At 27.0% G+C, this 18,889-nt stretch overlaps 1 protein-coding gene across 1 annotated transcript in view; it reads left to right on the plus strand.

Annotated features, from left to right (window-relative positions):
* The first annotated feature begins 3,025 nt into the window (after positions 1 to 3,025).
* LOC107436829 (AP-4 complex subunit epsilon-1) overlaps positions 3,026 to 18,889 on the plus strand; it is a 28,749-nt gene continuing 12,885 nt past the window's right edge. The window contains exons 1-10 of the mRNA XM_016048643.3: positions 3,026 to 3,488; positions 5,669 to 5,740; positions 8,244 to 8,367; positions 9,815 to 9,888; positions 11,469 to 11,590; positions 11,681 to 11,846; positions 13,465 to 13,628; positions 16,260 to 16,333; positions 16,422 to 16,544; positions 17,356 to 17,468. Coding sequence (XP_015904129.2) covers positions 3,324 to 3,488; positions 5,669 to 5,740; positions 8,244 to 8,367; positions 9,815 to 9,888; positions 11,469 to 11,590; positions 11,681 to 11,846; positions 13,465 to 13,628; positions 16,260 to 16,333; positions 16,422 to 16,544; positions 17,356 to 17,468 — 1,197 coding nt within the window. The 5' untranslated portion in view covers positions 3,026 to 3,323. The remainder of the gene's footprint in view (positions 3,489 to 5,668; positions 5,741 to 8,243; positions 8,368 to 9,814; positions 9,889 to 11,468; positions 11,591 to 11,680; positions 11,847 to 13,464; positions 13,629 to 16,259; positions 16,334 to 16,421; positions 16,545 to 17,355; positions 17,469 to 18,889) is intronic.

Genomic DNA, 18,889 nt, shown 5'->3' on the forward strand with positions numbered 1-18,889 from the left:
TTTTTTTTTCTTTGTATACATTTTAAGCTTTACCTTGGAATTAACCAGAAAAATCAGAAGACTTGTTAAAATTCAAAGTCATTTTAAAATAAGATTTAATTTTAGAAATCAATCTCTTTTACTCCTTCATTTATTTTAATGTTTTTATACCTTGTGCTTATCATTAAAATTATGATAAAGTTAATTTTCCATTTTTTTGTAAACTGAAAATTTATATTCATGATTAAATTCAAATCTATGCTAGAATCAAAATTTAAATAACAAGTTATTTTTAATTCAATATGTTTTTGAGGAGCGAAAAACCATTCTATGTCATTATGATTAAAATGTATCGACAAAATGTATTGCTCAGCATTAACAAGTTTAAAGGAGTAAAATTACAAAATTCATTAATTAAATTTTTTACATTTTAATACACTTTTTTTCTTTTTAATTAGTTTCGGATTGATAAATCATTTTTTGTTAACTAAATTGGTGTGGATGTAATAGTTAAATCATCGTCGTCATAAACAACGGAAATAGTTTAGATAATTACAATTAGACAAATTACAATATTAAAATAATACAACTAACTTTAAAATATTAAATCAAGCAAAGCTTATGACTTTGCATTGGCTCGCCCCCCCAGTCAAAAAAAAGTTGGCACGCCACTGACTGAACTCTATTTATGTCAATAAAATTTAATTTGCGAGAGCTCATATGCATATATTAGATCATCTCAATGAGAAGTGAACTAGGTAATGTCTCAATGAGGCGAACCGGGTTTGAATTCCGGCGAAGGCGGGTCGATTCAAATTCTGCTTCTAGTTCACACTAATTACAGTGCTCACGTTAAACATTCCTATTGGTGGACGGGGATCACCGTTGCCGTCGAGACAACCATGGAAAGTTTTCATTGTTTTTTCTCTCCATATAATACAAATGAGAGTTAGTCTACAAAGAAAAACTCTTAACAACTCTGGTGTAAGCAAAAATCTCCACGAAAGTTAGATTCAAAACATTTTTCTGGGCCGTGGTAGCCCAGTGGTCAGAGAATCAGACTCCGCTCCGGAGGGACCGGGGTTCGATCCTCAACTCCACTAAGATACGTGTTCGCAAAATCCGTGGAATCAAAAGTCATGTGTTCGGTCGCTGAGCAATAGCATGGGTAGAGAGACATGGAGAAAATTTCCTTCCTCAACAGATCTATGTCTAAATTGAGAAAGTGGCCTCACGAATGAGATCACCTCTGTAGAGGATCGAAATTGTGAAAGCATGTCTTCGGATCATGCTCAGGGATGTTTCCTAGTCCGCCGCCAATAACCCGTTGTGAAGCGTTAGTGTTTGACGTAAATAAAAGTACCAAAAAATTCTCTACGAAGGTTAACTTACTCAGTTTTAAATCCAGCGTCTTCTAAGTTGAGTTCAAGATTACAAGGTTGTGAAGAGGAACATTTATAGCCATAAAACCAGAAAATTAGCGAGTGTTCAACGGTGGTTCAAAATGCTTGTCTCTTTGAATGGTTTATCTTAGATATAAAAATGCACACTTTTCTTATTTTTTTAAAGCTTTTAATCTTTCCGAACGAATGTTAACTAACAAAATAATTTGTTCCTAACATATGATATGTAACTGGCGTTATTATAAATAATTATAAAATAAAAATTTTAGCAGTTTGATATCGGTTCGGGAAACATCCCTGAAGATAATCCGAAGACATGCCATCGCAATTTATATGAGGCAATTTCCTCAAATTTGACATCGATCTGAAGGGGACAGAAATTTTCCCCAGAGCCCTGTACCCACGGTACTGCTCAGTGACCGACCACAGAACTTTTGATTCCACAGATTTTACGAGCAAGTACATTGTCTGTACGCGGAGGGTCTTAGCCGAGTCGAGGATGTAAAGGGAGCTAAGGGGAACATTCTTTGCATATGCACATGCAATCGCTTGTAAATGCGAGTCACCCGTGCACAAGAAATTCATCTTACATATAGTTTTTACAAAATGGAAAAATAACATGTTGTCCATTCTTAATGAGACCGTTCTCACTCTCATTGCCTGCGAGAAAATATATTTCATCAATTAGGAGATGTGGCGTATGAAAATTCTCGTTTGCATGAGCTCATATCTGCAAAATTTCGCAAGTAAGGAGAATGGCTCAAAATTTTTGCGGTATCTCCTTTTATTTTAAAAGTACTATTGGTGATCGAAATAGGCTACTGGTGGCTCATTATCTATTGCAGTATTTCACATACCTTCACCATTAGCGTATGAACAGTCCTAGGAGAAAGAAGCACGTTAGTTTCCATCTTGATTTTTAAACAGATTAAAAACTTTTATGTTAAGAAACTATATGGAACTCAAAACTGCATTAAATATCATTTTTAAAAAACACGTCGTAAAAATTTTAGGAAATATTTGTGACAATTAAGTGCGAAAAATGTTATGAAAGGGAAAAATATTGTAATACATTCCAGAAAAATGAAGGGGGCCTCACTGGCCGAGCGGTATCACCATGGCGGTAGCAGACTCAAATCCCGCTGTTACCCTGGGTGCATCTTTGTGTGTGTATATATAAATATATATATATATATCATGCCTGTGTTCTTTGGTTCATGCCTATTCCAATCACAGTCGTTGAGGGTAAATAAGAATATGCTTGGTGAAATTTTTTTTCCTCTCTAAACACGCTTCAATCAGGTTTTCCGTTTTCTTCGACGGTGGTTAGAAGTGCCTAAGCCACATACAGTGAAAATGGTTCTAATGCGAACTAAATGCTTCCCTGTGTTTATATCAACTTTGCGAAAACATAAATTGTTGAAAAACAGCAACAAAAAGCTCTACTTTCAAGCACTATTCATCCCGCTTTATAAATGAACTTAAATTCATATAGAAAAACCTTACATGCAGGATGGTCCCTGTGCATTTGGCCTATTCTCATTTACTATGGTTTTTTTCCACATGCAAACGAGATTGGCATGTTTTTAAAAGTAGATATTTACCACTCATCTGATTTTCACTTCCAAGTGGAAACTTTGTGCATTCAGTGAGAAATATCCTTCAAACCAGCTATGAGCAGTAAGTGATAATATAATAAAGCTACAAGCGCACTTTTAGTTAATCGTGATGTTTTGCAAATCAATCAATCAATTTAAATCTAGTTGTTTTGATCTGTCAATTATTTTCGATTTTTTCCCTTTCCGGTGCTAAATTTATTTCTAATTATGTTTCTAAGTGTACATTTAACATCTTATTCTTTTTGATTAAGTATCTATTCAATGTTTTTAATCTAAAATAACAGTTTTATGCTTTACTGTGCAATGCGCGTTTCTTATAATAATGTCAAAATTTGTTGGGAAAACATTCGAATCACTGAATTCTATTTTTAATAATTCTGGTTTGTTTCAAAGCGGTCAAAGTAAACCTTCCTCAAAGTATCAGCTACCATGGCTTGCAGATTCCAAATCTGTTATCAGAAAGCTGAAAACACTAGAATCAGAGCAGGTAATTTTATCAGTTATTTAGCATTGCTATATTTCTGTTTCTTTGCTGTTTGTGCATTAGTGTGTAGATTATTACGATATCCAATTCAAATTGTTATATGTTTCAAATTATTGTTTTTTAGTTTATATATTTTCAGAACATTTATTTTTGATCTTTGTGAAATTTTTAGTCATTTGTTGTTCTGCTACTTGTACCTACAAGTATTTTTAAAGAAAAAAACAATGAACCTAGTTATCTATCCTCTTCACGCCAGCTAACACATAATGCCTCAAGTTTCTTTTTCCAGTTACCCATGTCCTGAGCCAGTCGTCTGAACAATGAACAAGCAAGGAAAGTTTTGGGCTGAATCTCTTATAACACAATCTTTTTCCTTCCTTCCTTCCTTTTTTGAAATGTTACACTTCATACAACATTGTATATATGGTAAAGTAGCTGAAGATAAATGGTAGAAAGAAAGGGGATCACTTAATGTTCTGTTCTACGAAAGAAATTAAATCCATAAATCTTTATCTCAGTGTTTTTAGAGTTTCTTTCTTTTTTATGGTAATAGGATACAACTTAGTAATAAAAACATTAACTTCGGTTGGGAGTCAATGATATTGAATGATTGTCCTCAATGTATGCTATATTTTTTCCTTTATTTTTCTCTATCTCATTTATTTAATTGCTGCTTTTTAACTGACGGTTGAAATACTGCTGGTAGGCTTAGGGTGTTTAGTGGATCACCTGAAAATAAGTTTTGATTCATCTTTTAAAAATTTTTCTTTTCAAAAATAATTAGTATAGTATTATTACTGAATATTTTTTTTCTTAAATGTATAATACAAGAGGGGATACATTTTTAAAAATTCATTTTACAAGTAAAGACCTATTGTTATTTATACTTCATTTTCAATTGGAAAAGATAGTCTTTCGTACTTAGAAGTGTTTGCAAGATCAATATAGACAGGGGTCTGTTTAGAAGAAATTTGGGTCCGTTAACGAAGCCTTCACAAAATATCTTTTCATAAAAACGGACCCTTCACAAAATATCTTTTCATAAAAACGGACCCTTCACAAAATAATTTATCTTTTAATTGGACCCTTCACAAATTTGTTTATCTTCATTATTGTTTCTTTAATCGAATCAACCCTTCCTGGGGGGGGGGGAAGACAGATGTAAACGAGCTAAGTTTTGTCTTCAGCAGACGCTTATTCCTTTATTCGTCCAAAATTAATATTCTGCATTCAGCAGTATAGGCTAAATACCAAAAATTTGTATGTTGCATCTTTAATTTAGTAGCAGCAATTGCTGTTTATTTTTGAAAATTTAATTTTTTTAAATTATAATTTTACAGTGTTGAGCATAATCTTGTCTCTATTTACAATTTAAAGACTCGTTGAAAAAGTTTTTTTGCAATAACAGGACCCTATTTGCACAAATTCACAAAAGCAGGACCCTGGTTGAAAGAATGTGACTTAACGTTTATTTTATATTCACAAATTACGAGTAATTTTTTCACAATTTTATAAAAACAGGAACTTTCACAAAATGTCTGGACAGACCCCTGATAGATATAAAAGCTAGTTGAAAATATGTGATATATTTTTTACCTAAGTAGAATGTAAATGAATTAATACTAATTAAAACAAATGTTAATTCTAATAGCTTTAATTCTATGTGTCGCTAATAATGAAATATATCTAGCCATTTATTAGTATTTTTTTCTTCATGTATAGCTTAGTGTATTTTAAATTTTTTCTCTATAAATTTCATACGAATAATAGACAAGTGTACATTTTATCTATGATTTATACTTGTGGCTTGTGCGCTGTATTTTTTCTTTCTTTTTTTTTAGTTTTCTGATTACTTACTTTGATTATAGACTTAACTGTATTTATTAACAAAAAATAGTTATAAAAATTTATAAATATCTTTGTTCCTTCTGAAAAAATAGTTGTAATTTTTTTTAAAAGTTTTTGCTTATGAAAATGATTTAGGTTGAGTGTAATAAGGTATGTGTGAAAAGTTGTGGCGTGTAGGTTTGTTTAACTCAATGATTGTCACCCTCTGACCTTCAAGGTCAGGGATTGTTCACTTACATGAGAGTTGAGTCAGAGTCCTGAAGATATAAAACTTTTTTTGTACCACTTTTTAAACGTTTTATTTTGTGTTAATTAATGTATTTTTATACTTTCAGGAAAAAGAAGAAGTAATAAAATCTTATTTATCAGAAGCTGAGAAGAGACTAGCTGAGCCTGATATAGCTGCTGTTTGTATCGATTTAATATTAATTAGAAGTTAAAAGTGATGTTTTGTAAAATTATTTTATACGAGCTTCATTGTGAATTTAAACTAATATTGCATATGATTATAATCACTAATATTGCATATACTTCACATGGCATGCATTTTTACTATTACATATAGGGATAAGTTTACTATGACATATATAGTGAATGTCTTTATATAACATGCTTGACAGCAAAATTCATGAGTGTGATTTTTATTTCCAGTACTTTTCTATCCAGACTTCATAGGAACTGTTGTCAAAACATGTTAAACTCTTTTTTCTTTATTTATTTTTTTATAATTTTTTTTAACTTTAAAGAGATCACTCTTCCAGTTTTACAGGCAGTATTAATATATTTATGTGATTTTATTTCTGCATCCTTTAAGAAACGATAAATCCGTATTTTTGTGTTGCTTTTTTAATATAATTTTTAATTTTCACAAATTATTTCTAAATTTTCACAAAATAGGTACCTTCCAGAAAAACCTAGAAAGACCCCTGGATAAGTGAACATGTTTTTTTTTTAAATAGATATTGAATCAAATAATACTGTTTTATTTTTAATCATAATTGTGTCTTGTTGCTTGACATTGTTATCTCTGTACAATAAAATGATTTATTCCTTTGTTGCTGCAAAAAGAAGTTTTGTATTTATAAATTTGATAAAGATATGCCATTAAAAAAATTCCTAACTAAGGATAGTGTTTTAACAAACTATAGTGTCAGGTGGGTAAAGTGGGAATAAAATCAAGCTTTTTTTTTTTAAAAAAAAAAGGTTTCAAAACCAAACCATTAAGTTTATTTTATTGAAGATTTTGATTTATTTTATAAACATTGGATTCATATCGATTAAATATGAAGCATAACTTATCTCTTTTATTTGATTGTTTTCTTACATTAATGCATTCAAAGGAACATGCTTTGGTATACCCTCCCTCTTTTATACCCCAGAGTGGGGTAAAGCGGGTATAGTTCTAAAATGAGGATATATTTCACTAAAAAGCATATCTAAATATTGTTTTACCGATAAAAATGCTCTTAATTAAATGTATCATGATTATATTTAAACAAATAAATGCAGAAAAATTAAGTTTTTTTAGTATCATTAAATTAAAGAGTTAATGTTCATGATTGTAAAAATTGGGTTTCACATCCGATGCAATATATATATATATATTTTACATTATTTAAGAGCATTTTATATTATTTAAAAGCAAGAAAACTGTAGTAGTTTATTTGAATTATAAATGAGAATGTAAAAAGTAATATTTATAGTGGCAATTTAAAGTTTTTACTGTTCAGAGCAGACACCTATTTTTGTTAAATTTAGTTATTTTAAGTAAATAATTTTGTTTTTTTTATGAATAAACTGCCATACTTGTGTGAAAACTCATCTATATTTTTAAAGATGTTCGCTAAGTTGTACCATTATGCTGTTTCGGTAATTTTTTTTAATGTATACTATGTCTATTATAATGTTATTCCCCCCTATCATATTTTTCTTTAAAATTTAAAGTTTGAAAGAAATGTTGTTTTCAGTGTTAAAATTACTATCTAGGACTGTAATCAAACAAGTAAATTATTTTTTTAGCTATTTTATTATAAAATATAGAGTATTAGATACTTTCTATAGCTAACACAGAAGTAAAAAAAAAATTTCCCTATGATACAACACTCAGCTAAGCCTAACCATATGCCCTCTTTACCCTACCAGAAAAAAATTCATACTGAAAAGAATTTTGAAATTTATTCTTAAATTTCTATGTAGATCTGTTCTTTAGATATCCCTCTAACAGGTTGAACTAAAATTAATAGTTTTTGCCAGTTCTTAATCATATTAGAAGAAAGTTAATCAATGGCAAGACTTAACATACTGTACAAGTTGATTATAAACAGATAGTTTGTAAGCATTAAATTTTTCACCAGTTTTTAAAACTGAAATAAAAATGTTTGCCACAGTCCCAGTAAATGTCTCTAAAATGCTAAACGAATTATCTCAATTTAAAATGAAAAAATAGATGTTTTTTTTTTAACATATACCTACTTTCTCCCATGTACCCATTTTATCCCACCTGACCCTATTTTACTTGTATAATTAGTTGTCATGTTGAATTTAGTTCACTTAAGGACTAGTAATTATTTAAGATTGCTTATTTTAACAACAATATATTTAAGTGTAAATTTTATTGCTGTTTGGAATGTTCTTGAAATAATAAATTTTTTTATCATCGTTTTTTTAGCTAGTTATTAAATCCTATGGGTTGAACAAAAGTAAAATTTCTACAAAAAACAATTGTTTTAGAAGATTGTCAAATAAAAGTAAAGTTTTAAAAATGCTAGAATTTTCTTTTTGAAACATATTACTAATTTGTAGAGTTTTTTTTATGTCTTTACTAATAACATATGTTAAAACAAAATTAGGTCATATTAAGGAATTTACTTTTATGAAATATCCAATTTTACATTTTTTTTCATTTTATAGGAAGAAATAGAAGATATTATAAATATGTGCATGATTTGTGAAACTATGGGTTTTCCTACTCCCTTTATTTATATTCATTGCTTAAAGCTTGCCCAAAAAGGGAATTTACAGCAAAAACGCACAGGTACTATTTATATTATTATTAATTTTTTTTGCTGTATATTGTAATGTATTTTTATTATTTAAATTTTTACAAGCACATGATGTGTAGGCACCATATAGCTTAATATATATTTGTCAGATTTCCACCTATTAATTAAAATTTTGTACTAATTCTAAAAGTGCTTATTTAAATAGTACTGGGATTAATTTAAGTCAAGAATCAGACACAAAAACATACCTTCACTGAATAGAGATTTCTTGTTTTAAATATATTCTGTTGTTTAAATTATTCACTTGACTAATGAAATATTTAAACATGGTTTAAAATTTTTAATTTTAAACCACTTAATTAACTTCTAACTCTCTACATTCAAAACAACTTTCTTTCGTGAAAGGTATCGCAACTAAATAACAAAAAATTTGAACCATTTAAAAGTAAAATGGTAAATTTATTATTTCATAATAATATATATTAATCGTAATAAAATGATTTATTTCACATTAATTTATTATAAATTTTTAGTTTAATTATAAATAATTCAATTATTAATAATTGTGTATACAGAAAGTTTTTGATTTTGTGGGATGGTGGTGATCTTGGTAGAGGTAGCAGCAATTATGGGAGATAGCAGTAATTTGCAAAATATTGTCCCAATAGATTAATCAAAAGAGGTATTGGAAACTTGAATCTGTGAGCAAATGAGTTTTATAATTGTATGGTATATAATAGTGTAGAACTATACACTTTTTTTGTGGTTCATGAAATACGCAAAAAGTAAAATTTGTACACTGAGAGATTCCAACTTAAGAGCACTCTTCTGTTTGAACTATTGTAATAATATTTTTCAGATTGTTGTTAATCTTATACTTTGAGGACCAAATATCTAAAAAAAAAAAAAAAAAAAGGTTTATTTAGAAAAAGTATGTTTTGTATCCGATTTTGTTGTTTAAAACATCAATGGCATTAATTAATTTGCAAATTTTATATTTTTTCACCAAACCATTAAAATGGAATCTTATATTTTGTGGGCCAAAAATCTAAATTTAAAAAAGCATTGGTTTATTCAGAAAAATATGTTTTGTGTCCGAGTTTACTATCTAAAATATCAATGGCTTTAATTAGCTTGCAATTTCATATTTTTTCACCAAACCATTAAAATTGGATGTTAGTATGCAAAAGTCTGATCATTATATCAAAATTTTCTTAGGGTAGGATTTTTTTTTTTGTCTATCTCTTTTCACTTTTTAGTAATTTCAGAAAAGTTTTTTAATGTTATACAATTCCTTTAAAAATCATTTTTTAAAAATTTTAATATAAATATACCTGTTTTCTTAGCATAAAAACTATCATGACAACATAACTTAAAAAATTATCTATACATTAAAAAAAATTCTTATTTTGCATTCTTATATTGCTAATTTTTGATGGATTACATAAATATATTTTTACGTATGATGTTATATTTTAGGGTATACAGCTGTTGCATATCTTCTAAATCCAAAGCACGAGTTAGTGGTCTTATTGATAAACACAATTCAAAAAGTAAATATGCATTGTTTATATCAATGAATTTAGCATTTTTATTCGTGCTCTGAACACTACCAGTTTTTATTCCAAATTGATAATAAATATTTTCAAATCTAATTAATTGAAAAGTGATAAATAATGAAACGTATAAAATAATATATTTTTCATTGCGATAAAAAATAAAATAGTTATAATAAATAATTTTGATTTATAGACTTAATAAATCAGACAACATTTTTTTAAAGTTTATAAATTTTCAATTAAAATTGTAAACACAATCAGCACATAAATGAATATTAAGTGCTGACTTTTTGTTTATTTTATTCATTTTTTATGATTAAGTAATTTTTATGTTAGTTATTAATTAGAGAGCATAACTTTTCCAAAAAGGGAAATTTTCTTTTTTTTAAAACTTCTAGTTTGATAAATGATATCTTAAATTTTTTCTTCCGAAGTAACTTTTGGAGGAGGTACCATGATTATTGCATTTATGGCAGCACATTGAGAATCTTTGTACATGTTTAGCTATTATCAATTAATATATCAGAAAGTGTTATTTAAATGTACAGAGTGTATTTTGGAGATTATAGATCATCAAAATTCATTACAATGTAACATGAGATCTTTTTTAAATATCTATTTTTGGATTTTTTCTAAGCTTTAAATATTATTATTATTATTTTTGCAAAGTTGGAAGAAAAAAAGCTTTAATGTTAGTAAGAAAAAAAAAATCCTTTAATACATTATACTAGGTAGGGCTAATAATTTTCAAGATTAGTGTAGTAACTTCTGCAAATCCTATATAGAATGCATACCCATTGTGTATTGGTGTAACTGTTATAATAAATTTTTAGTGTTTGACTGGTAAAATTTTTAGAAGCTTTTAATGTTTTTGTTTGAAGTGTTCTTTAATTTTGACTTAAAGTTGGCTTTAGCAATATTTAACCATAAACCATATTTGTTTTGCAAATTCTTTTGTTCTTGAAGTTTTGAAGAGGAAATGCTCTTAGAACTAAACTTTTGCTGACTTTTTATTTCTAAAAATGACAATTTTGCTTAAAAAAAATTATGGGTGGAGACTAAGAAACTGCATTCTGAAAAGTGCTCCTGTAATTCAGATAATTAACTTACATCTCCCATAACCAGAGATGGAGGTTACTTTTAAACATATTAAATGGGTATGTTACTCAAATATTTTTAGAAGTTATTAGATTAGACCTGGAAGTTAATAGCCGAACTTTGAATAAATCTTTAATTTGGTAAAAACAAAATTAAAATATGATTAACAAATATTGAGACCTAAATAAGACTAGATTAAATTAGTTTGTACAGATACTTTTTTTATTTCTCTGGCAAAGCATTTTAATAATTTTCCATTTAATTAGTGTTTCCTTGTTGCTTTTTTATTTCTTCATTTTATTGTTGTTATTTGTAAAAACTTTTATAGGTTACTGTTTTTATTGTTATCATACATTAGAACTGTTTCTTATTTTCATTTTAAAAGAATTTTATTTTAACAGAAATGCTTTTCGTTTCAAAATCTTTTGGTGTCATTATGTTTAGTGTCACATTCATATTTATTTTACTCCTTTTAGGACTTGCTGAGCTCTAACTATTTGGAAGTTCTGCTTGCATTAACTGCAGTGTGTAACCTCATTAATGTAGAAACAGTTCATGATGTTCTTCACCTTGTAGAAGACAAATTAAATCACCCAAAGTAATTATTTCCTTCATAAATTATTTTTAAAGAACCATCAGTGTTGTTTTTAATTCATCACAACTGATTGTTCTAAAATATTTTTTGCAGATCATCTGTTAGAAAATCTGCTATTTTAACACTAGGTCATTGTCTTCAATTAATAGATAGTGCAAGTGCATATCAAATGTCTTTTTCTAAATTTGAGAAGGCTTTAACGGACTCTGATTTAGAAGTTGTTTCTGCTGCTATTTGTGTTCTCTATAAAATTGTACAGGTAAATGTGTAAAAAAATGTTCATAATTGTCTCTTAACTCTTATTTGTTCTAATATTGTGTTTTCATTTTTTTTATCTGTGCAATTGTTTAGGATATTTTTTAATTTTTTACATTTATTTAATTATGAGCTTAATTGTTTTTTATATCTTTTATTTTTTGCATTTATTTAGTTATTAGTGCATTTGTTTGTGATATCTTTTAATTTTTTTTCGTTTATTTAATTATCAGTACAATTGTTTGTGTCAGCTTTTATTTTTTTAAATTTATTTTTAAGGAGGAGGATTTTTTATTTTATTTTTTAAATATGTTTATATAAAAGCAGTTTTTAAATTATTACCCATATATTATATATTGATTAAATTATTTTCGCATCCACAAATACATTTTTGTCCCTCGGCTAAATATTCAAACTTATTGTTACTTTTAGAATATATACTATTGGTCAGTTAAAAGAATATATTCAAGTCCACTTAATCTCAATCATAAATCTAAAATGTTATAGTCAATTTAAATTTGTACACCAGTATGTATTATAGGTTTTGTATCTTATTTTCCTTTATTGAATATAAAGATTTCTTTTATGTGGAATATTTTTTTACATAATGCTTAATTGTTCGAATGGGAATTTTTAGTTATTCTAAAAGAAAAAAAACTATATTTCTTTTTATGAAGCTATATTTCTTATATTATCTATAAACATAATTTATATTTTCAATGCAATGATCTTTTCAATAAGGATATTGTTAAAGATTACATAAAGTATGTCCATTGACAAGATAGCAAGATGCCTTGTCAATTTGCCGTATTTAGTCTCTCCTTCCTAAGACTTCTGCTGGGATTTGATTATTTTTACTAGACACAGCTTTTAATGGAATTCACTCCAATATTATATATATTGTTCCTGGCTGTTTCAGAGGCTTTAAAGTTTACAAACAGTTGGGGAACTTGATGTTTAGGCTTGGTTATTTCTATCCTTTGATCTGAATTCTGGTAGGGCAGACAACGATTCCCAATCCATGAGCTGTAGTTCTTAAGTAGGTTGCAAACAGTGTGTTACTGGGTCATGGGCCTCAGCCGAGAATCTAATCGAGATAAATTTTGATGTCTAATATCAGAAATTTGAAATGATTAACTAGTCTTATTGGGATGTAGTGTCACTCAAAAGCTCTCTGTGGCCTCTAGTCAATAAGGAAGATACTATGCTTGTTGTTCAGGGCTTTAATTCTTCAGCGATCAAGGTAAACGCTAAATATATACATGTATTTATTATTTTTTTCACTTGTATATTTAATAGTTAGTAGGCTTAAAAGTTTTTTTTTTATATACAAAATTATGACCATTAAAAGATTGTGAATCACTGGTGTAGTGTGCTTATGTACCAATATTGTGTTCAAATCTTTATTAAGAATGAATAGTAGACCGACTCAATATCTCATTAATGCAGCTCTTCTTTGACGTTACCGATCGAATTAGCAAAATTTCTGTCTGCTAAAATAAATCTTTTTCTTGTTATAAATTTGCATGCTAATTTTAATTGTTTTACAAAAAACTAGTCTTTCACATTACTTTGAAACAAGTAATTAAATGTCACATTTTTTCCTCATAACTTCACTGCAGGTTTTATCTGGTGACTATTCATATTTGATCGACAGCCTTGTTGAACTTCAGAATCAAATTTTATTGCGAAGAGTTCCTCGTAGCATGACCTATTGTGATATTCCTGCCCCATGGTTACAAATAGATATTTTGAAACTACTTAAATACCTCCAGAAAACTTCTGAGTAAGCTATTTAATGTCTAATATTCTTATGATAAATTCTTAATTTATTTCTCACAAAATTTTTTATATATTTCCCCTTTGCTTTATTGTTTTGTTATACAGGATTGTATATTGCTCTATTTATTGTTTTTTGCTATAAAATAGAATATTTTGAAGTCTTAGCTAATTTATGGATTTTTATAATTTCCAGTAATCTATTTGTTGTTATTAAAAGCAGTTATTTTTTCCAGTTTGAAGACAGCCAGTTTCCAACAGTTATTTTTTCCATTTTTTTTCCAGTTTGAAGTTCCATCTTGTTTTCTTTTTATTTTCAAGTGTCATTCTTTAAACACACCAAATTTTTTTTTCTCAATGCTAATAAACGAGTGTAATATCGAAGTTTAATGCATTGAATAAATAATTAAACACAATTTCCTGCTAATAGAATATGTAATCAACAAATTTATTTCAAAAAATTCCTTTTTTACAATAAATTTGGCCTACTATGACATAACTGCTCCATGATTGCAAATAGAAATTTTGAAATATTAATATCCTATAAAAAAGTATCAAAATAACCTATTTAAATTGTATTCAGATTTAGTTTAAACTTTCAGTTTATTTTTGTAAAGTAATCCATATTTTCTTTTTTTATTTATTATTTAGTTGCTGTTATATTAAATAAACCTAATTTTTTTCTGTATGGGTTAATCTTTTTTGTATTTCTATTCATTTAAAAATCATCTTTTAAATATGACAGATTATTTCTTTTTTAGATTTAAAAGAAAAAATTTAGAACTTAAAAACTTTTTGGTCCAAATCTTCCAGTTCATAAAATTTTTAATCAATTAATACCGCTAAAAATAGCTATTAACTGAAAATTTATCTATTCTTATATGTTAATCCTGAAAGAACCATTTCTTTCCTAGGGAACAGAACCAAAGGAAAAATGTTTAAAACCTTATCAAAAGAAATATGTTTCTTCCAGTCCGATTGAAAGAAATGAGAGAAATGTTTTAATAAAAGAGATATTAAATCAATTATACGTACAGTTTAATATTGTAATAAAGTTTAACTAATAATTTTATAACTTTATAGGGTTTTTCATAGGCTTTACTCATATTATAAGTTAAAAAACTAATTCTAAAATTACTAAAAAATAAATGATATTCATAAATAAAACAAATTGAGTGAAAATTTCTTCTTCAATGGCCCAACAATCTGGTGGCCTTCTCAAGAACAGATTACCATCTTGATACTTTTGTTTTTCTGTTCTTAATTTTGCTATGTTTTTGAAGGAAATCAATATATTGTAGTTTTAGTTCTTCCTCTAGCTCGTATATCATACGATTTTGCCATAAAAACCTTTTTGACATTTCTGTATTCTTCCATTCTCATATGTTTTTCCCACTTTTTAATCTTCGTATTTTAATGAATTTCATTACAACTGGTTCTTCTTCTTCTTTGTCATATACCATAATATTGAATTCCTTTTGAATTCCTTTAGAAATAAAAATTTAATGAATTGTGAAAAATCTTAGAAAAATTAATATTTTTTTAAATGAAATATTTGAAATAGTAATCAAATTTAAATCTATAAAAATAATTATGTATGGAGTTATTAGCTATGTATTAATTTTTTTTATAAATAGAACATACTTTAAATTAAAACGTGTGCATATTTGTTTAAGAAAATAAAAATATCAATCCTATATAAAAATAAATTACTATAAAGATTTATGGGAGATATAAATTTCTGTATGAAACTTAAAATATTAAAAAAAAGGAATAGGTTTTTAAAAATAGTCTCTAAGTCTCTTTCTTCTACTTTCCTTCTTACTTCTACTGACTTTCTACTTTCCAAGTATCTTTCTTCTACTACTATAATATTCTTATATACTATTATTACTTTCCTTATATACTATTCTTATATACTATTATTTACAAACTTTTCTTATAATACTTACTGCTAAACAATTGTTGCTTTTAGTTTTTTCTATTTTCTATGATTTTTCCAGCTTCTTCTAGCTACCTGGAAGAAATGGGTTTCTTCTGGAGAAAATTCTAACAATTTACATTCATTTAATAGACTATTGATCTCTACCTGGTAACATCTAGTTTTCACGTCGTAGATGTTACCTTCAGACTCAATATTTTCCAAGATTGCAATAATTAATTTTTAATACTTATCAATATATTAAAAAATATTATAATAATTTTCATTTAAGTTGATCTAACTTGCTTGAAATAAATAAAGGGAATTTAAAAATATACATCTAAATGTTTAGTTACCGAGTAACTCTGATATGAGTTTTATTCCTTGGGTTACAGCAGTTTTTTTCTTTCTTTTGTATCTGTCTCATATTATCATGAATTATTGTACATATTTAATGAAACATCTCCACAAATTACCCATTAGTACATTATAAGCTATGATATTGTATTATGCCTAGTTCAATTCTTATAATTTTTGTCAATTAATTTTGAAATATTCATGGTGACATTTTTTCTCCTGTTTGGTGTAGCAATTCCACAGAATGTTACTTTGAATCATAATATTTTTTAAAAATTAGATTATTAAACTTTTTAAGATTACATTTTTCAATCTCAAATAATTAAAATTCAATTTTTGAAGTGTTTTTATATTTCATAGACAATCACAAGTAATTGTCCCTATGTTAAAGAAAACTCTACAACAGATTACTCTTCAATCAACTTTGGCTCATGGTATATCTTTTTGTTTTGTTTCATTTCTATTAATAATTTTTGTATTGAACTGTTTAAAATTAGTAAATATCTCAATTTTTTTATATAGCAATATTATATCAAGTTATTGATACCATCAGTTGTATAGAAAGTCCTAATGATCTTGTTGAAATGGCCTTAGCATCAGTATCAACATTGCTCAAATCAAGAAATATTAACTTAAAATTAATAGGTGAGTTAATAGCTTGCTGAGCTTATGATTTTTATTTTATTCTTTATATTACTTATATTTTTTCAGACTAAAAATGAATTTGTTGTCAAGTTTTGACACATTTTTAAATGTTTAAATGCTTTGGAATTTTTATTGCTGTTTTCCAAATAAAGAAAAAGATTAATTTAGCCAAATAATATAGAAAGGAGAAAAGGAAAGTCCAGATCTCTCAATATGTAACTTATATGCAGAACTGCTCCGTGCAGTATGCTATACCAGAAAAACAACTTTCAGGGCAAGCAACATATGCAGATATAGCAGAGTATTATACTTACTGCTGTGTACCAGTGCATGTGCATAAGAAGCAAAGTGACGGTCAAGAGGTGAACTGGTTATTGATCAACTCTGTAATGGTTGTGTATGAAAAAAAGTACAAATAATGCTGCAAGATGTGACTTAGAATAAATTTAGTGCTATAATAAAGCATCTCTTTCAGCACCAAAACATAGAATGGAAAAAAGAATAATTGAGATTCTGAAGAACTTCTAAACAAGTTTCAACATTATTTGTTTATAGTTTCTTTTGCACCATGTTGTTTTTTTCTTTCTTACTCCCAACTATTATTGACTATCTTATTACTTTACTCTTTTGATAAACCCCTTTTCCTTGTTTGTAGATTGAGCTGATTTTGAAACTAAAGGCCAACTATATTATTTTGTCAGACTTTATAGCACTTTTTGATCAGCTTATTTAGATTGCGTAAAATGAATGTATTTATGTTGATAATTCATTTTATTTAGTTTATACATATTTATAATGTATTTTATTTTAGGTGTTGAAGCTCTTATTTTAGTTGTTAAAAGTCTGAAGCCCAGCATTGCTGCTGCTCAACAGGAAATTATAATGGAATGCCTAAAGCTTCCAGATGAAACTTTACAGCATAAGGTTTGATATTTGACCTGAATTACTGTGATTTGGTGGTTAAAATTCTAAAAAGTTTAATTAATTTAATAATTGTGAGTAAACCATACTTGCCAAGTCTCCTGTTTTTTAACACAGACTCCAGTATTTTACGACTATCTCCAGTTAACCCGTATGTTCTCAAATTTCTCCGTATTTGTTGAAGAAATTTTTAAAAAAAATTTGCAATCAAATATCCACCGATGGCTAAACTACTTCTTTTATTCCTCAATGGATGGTGCTATTGCCAGTACTGATGTTGAGTGTTAATAGTTTAAGTAATTATAAATAATGGTTTAAAAATTCTTCTTTAGATTAAGATTTATATACATCTTTTTTACTTCGCTAAATGTAAGTGCTTATATTATTTCCAATTTTGAATTTCTCTTTTTGACTTACATGATTATGTATGATGTATTAAAACACTTTACTTGTAGCCTAGAAAATGTTGCTAGTAAAATCTACATTTTATTTCTCCAATGTTAGTAAATACTGAAATGAGTGTTATTTAAGCTGATTTTTATTAAAAAAAATTTTAATAATTTAATAACCCAGATGCACAACCTTTTGTTTCCTAGATTAAATGTGATAATTAAAGAATGAACATATTGATTACCTTTTTTTCTGTACGAAATTTAAACATTAACCTTATGAAAACTTAATGTTGCTCTTTCAATTAATGGCTTAAATATGATGTGATATATTGCAATGTTTTTATGTGTCTTAGCCATAAGATTATAGATTTTCATTGAACAATGTGATAATGTTATTGATACAAAAATATTTTTCTAAATTAAGTTTATTAAAATATATATTAATTTGAAACTTTTTTTTTCTAAGTAAAAATATTCTGCTTATTTATTTTTTAAATGTGTATTTTTCTAATTGATTTCTAAGAATATATTTTAAATTTGAATTTTAAGTATTGCATATATTGCTTAAAAATGAAATTTTAAAATTAAGTAGCATTTTTAAATTTTATTTTATTATTTATTTTGATTGGGTGTATATTCAAGATTACATTCGTAATCCTTGGTCACTACTTAGAATCACTTATTTAGTTACAAACTATTTACTCTTGATATAGAGTGAATACATAGCACTTTTCAAAGCTTTGGAAATTTGAAAAACTTGATTGAAACAAATCTATAAATTTATTTACTTTTTGGGATAAGGCAAAGAAATAAATAGTTCAAAATTTTAGATCAAATCCTCAAATTTCTTTTTATTATCATTATTAAATTTTTTTAAGGACCTTTTATAAACATTCTTTGCATTGTAATATCATTGTGTAAGATTGTATTTTTAGGCTTAATTCAGGTTTTCTTGTCAATGTTAAGTTTTTATGAGTTAGGAAATTTTTTTTTCTATAAATTATATTGTATTTTTGCATATTTTTGAGAAAT

The sequence above is a fragment of the Parasteatoda tepidariorum genome, chromosome 8, assembly GCF_043381705.1.
Source record: "Parasteatoda tepidariorum isolate YZ-2023 chromosome 8, CAS_Ptep_4.0, whole genome shotgun sequence".
Lineage (NCBI taxonomy): Eukaryota > Metazoa > Arthropoda > Arachnida > Araneae > Theridiidae > Parasteatoda > Parasteatoda tepidariorum.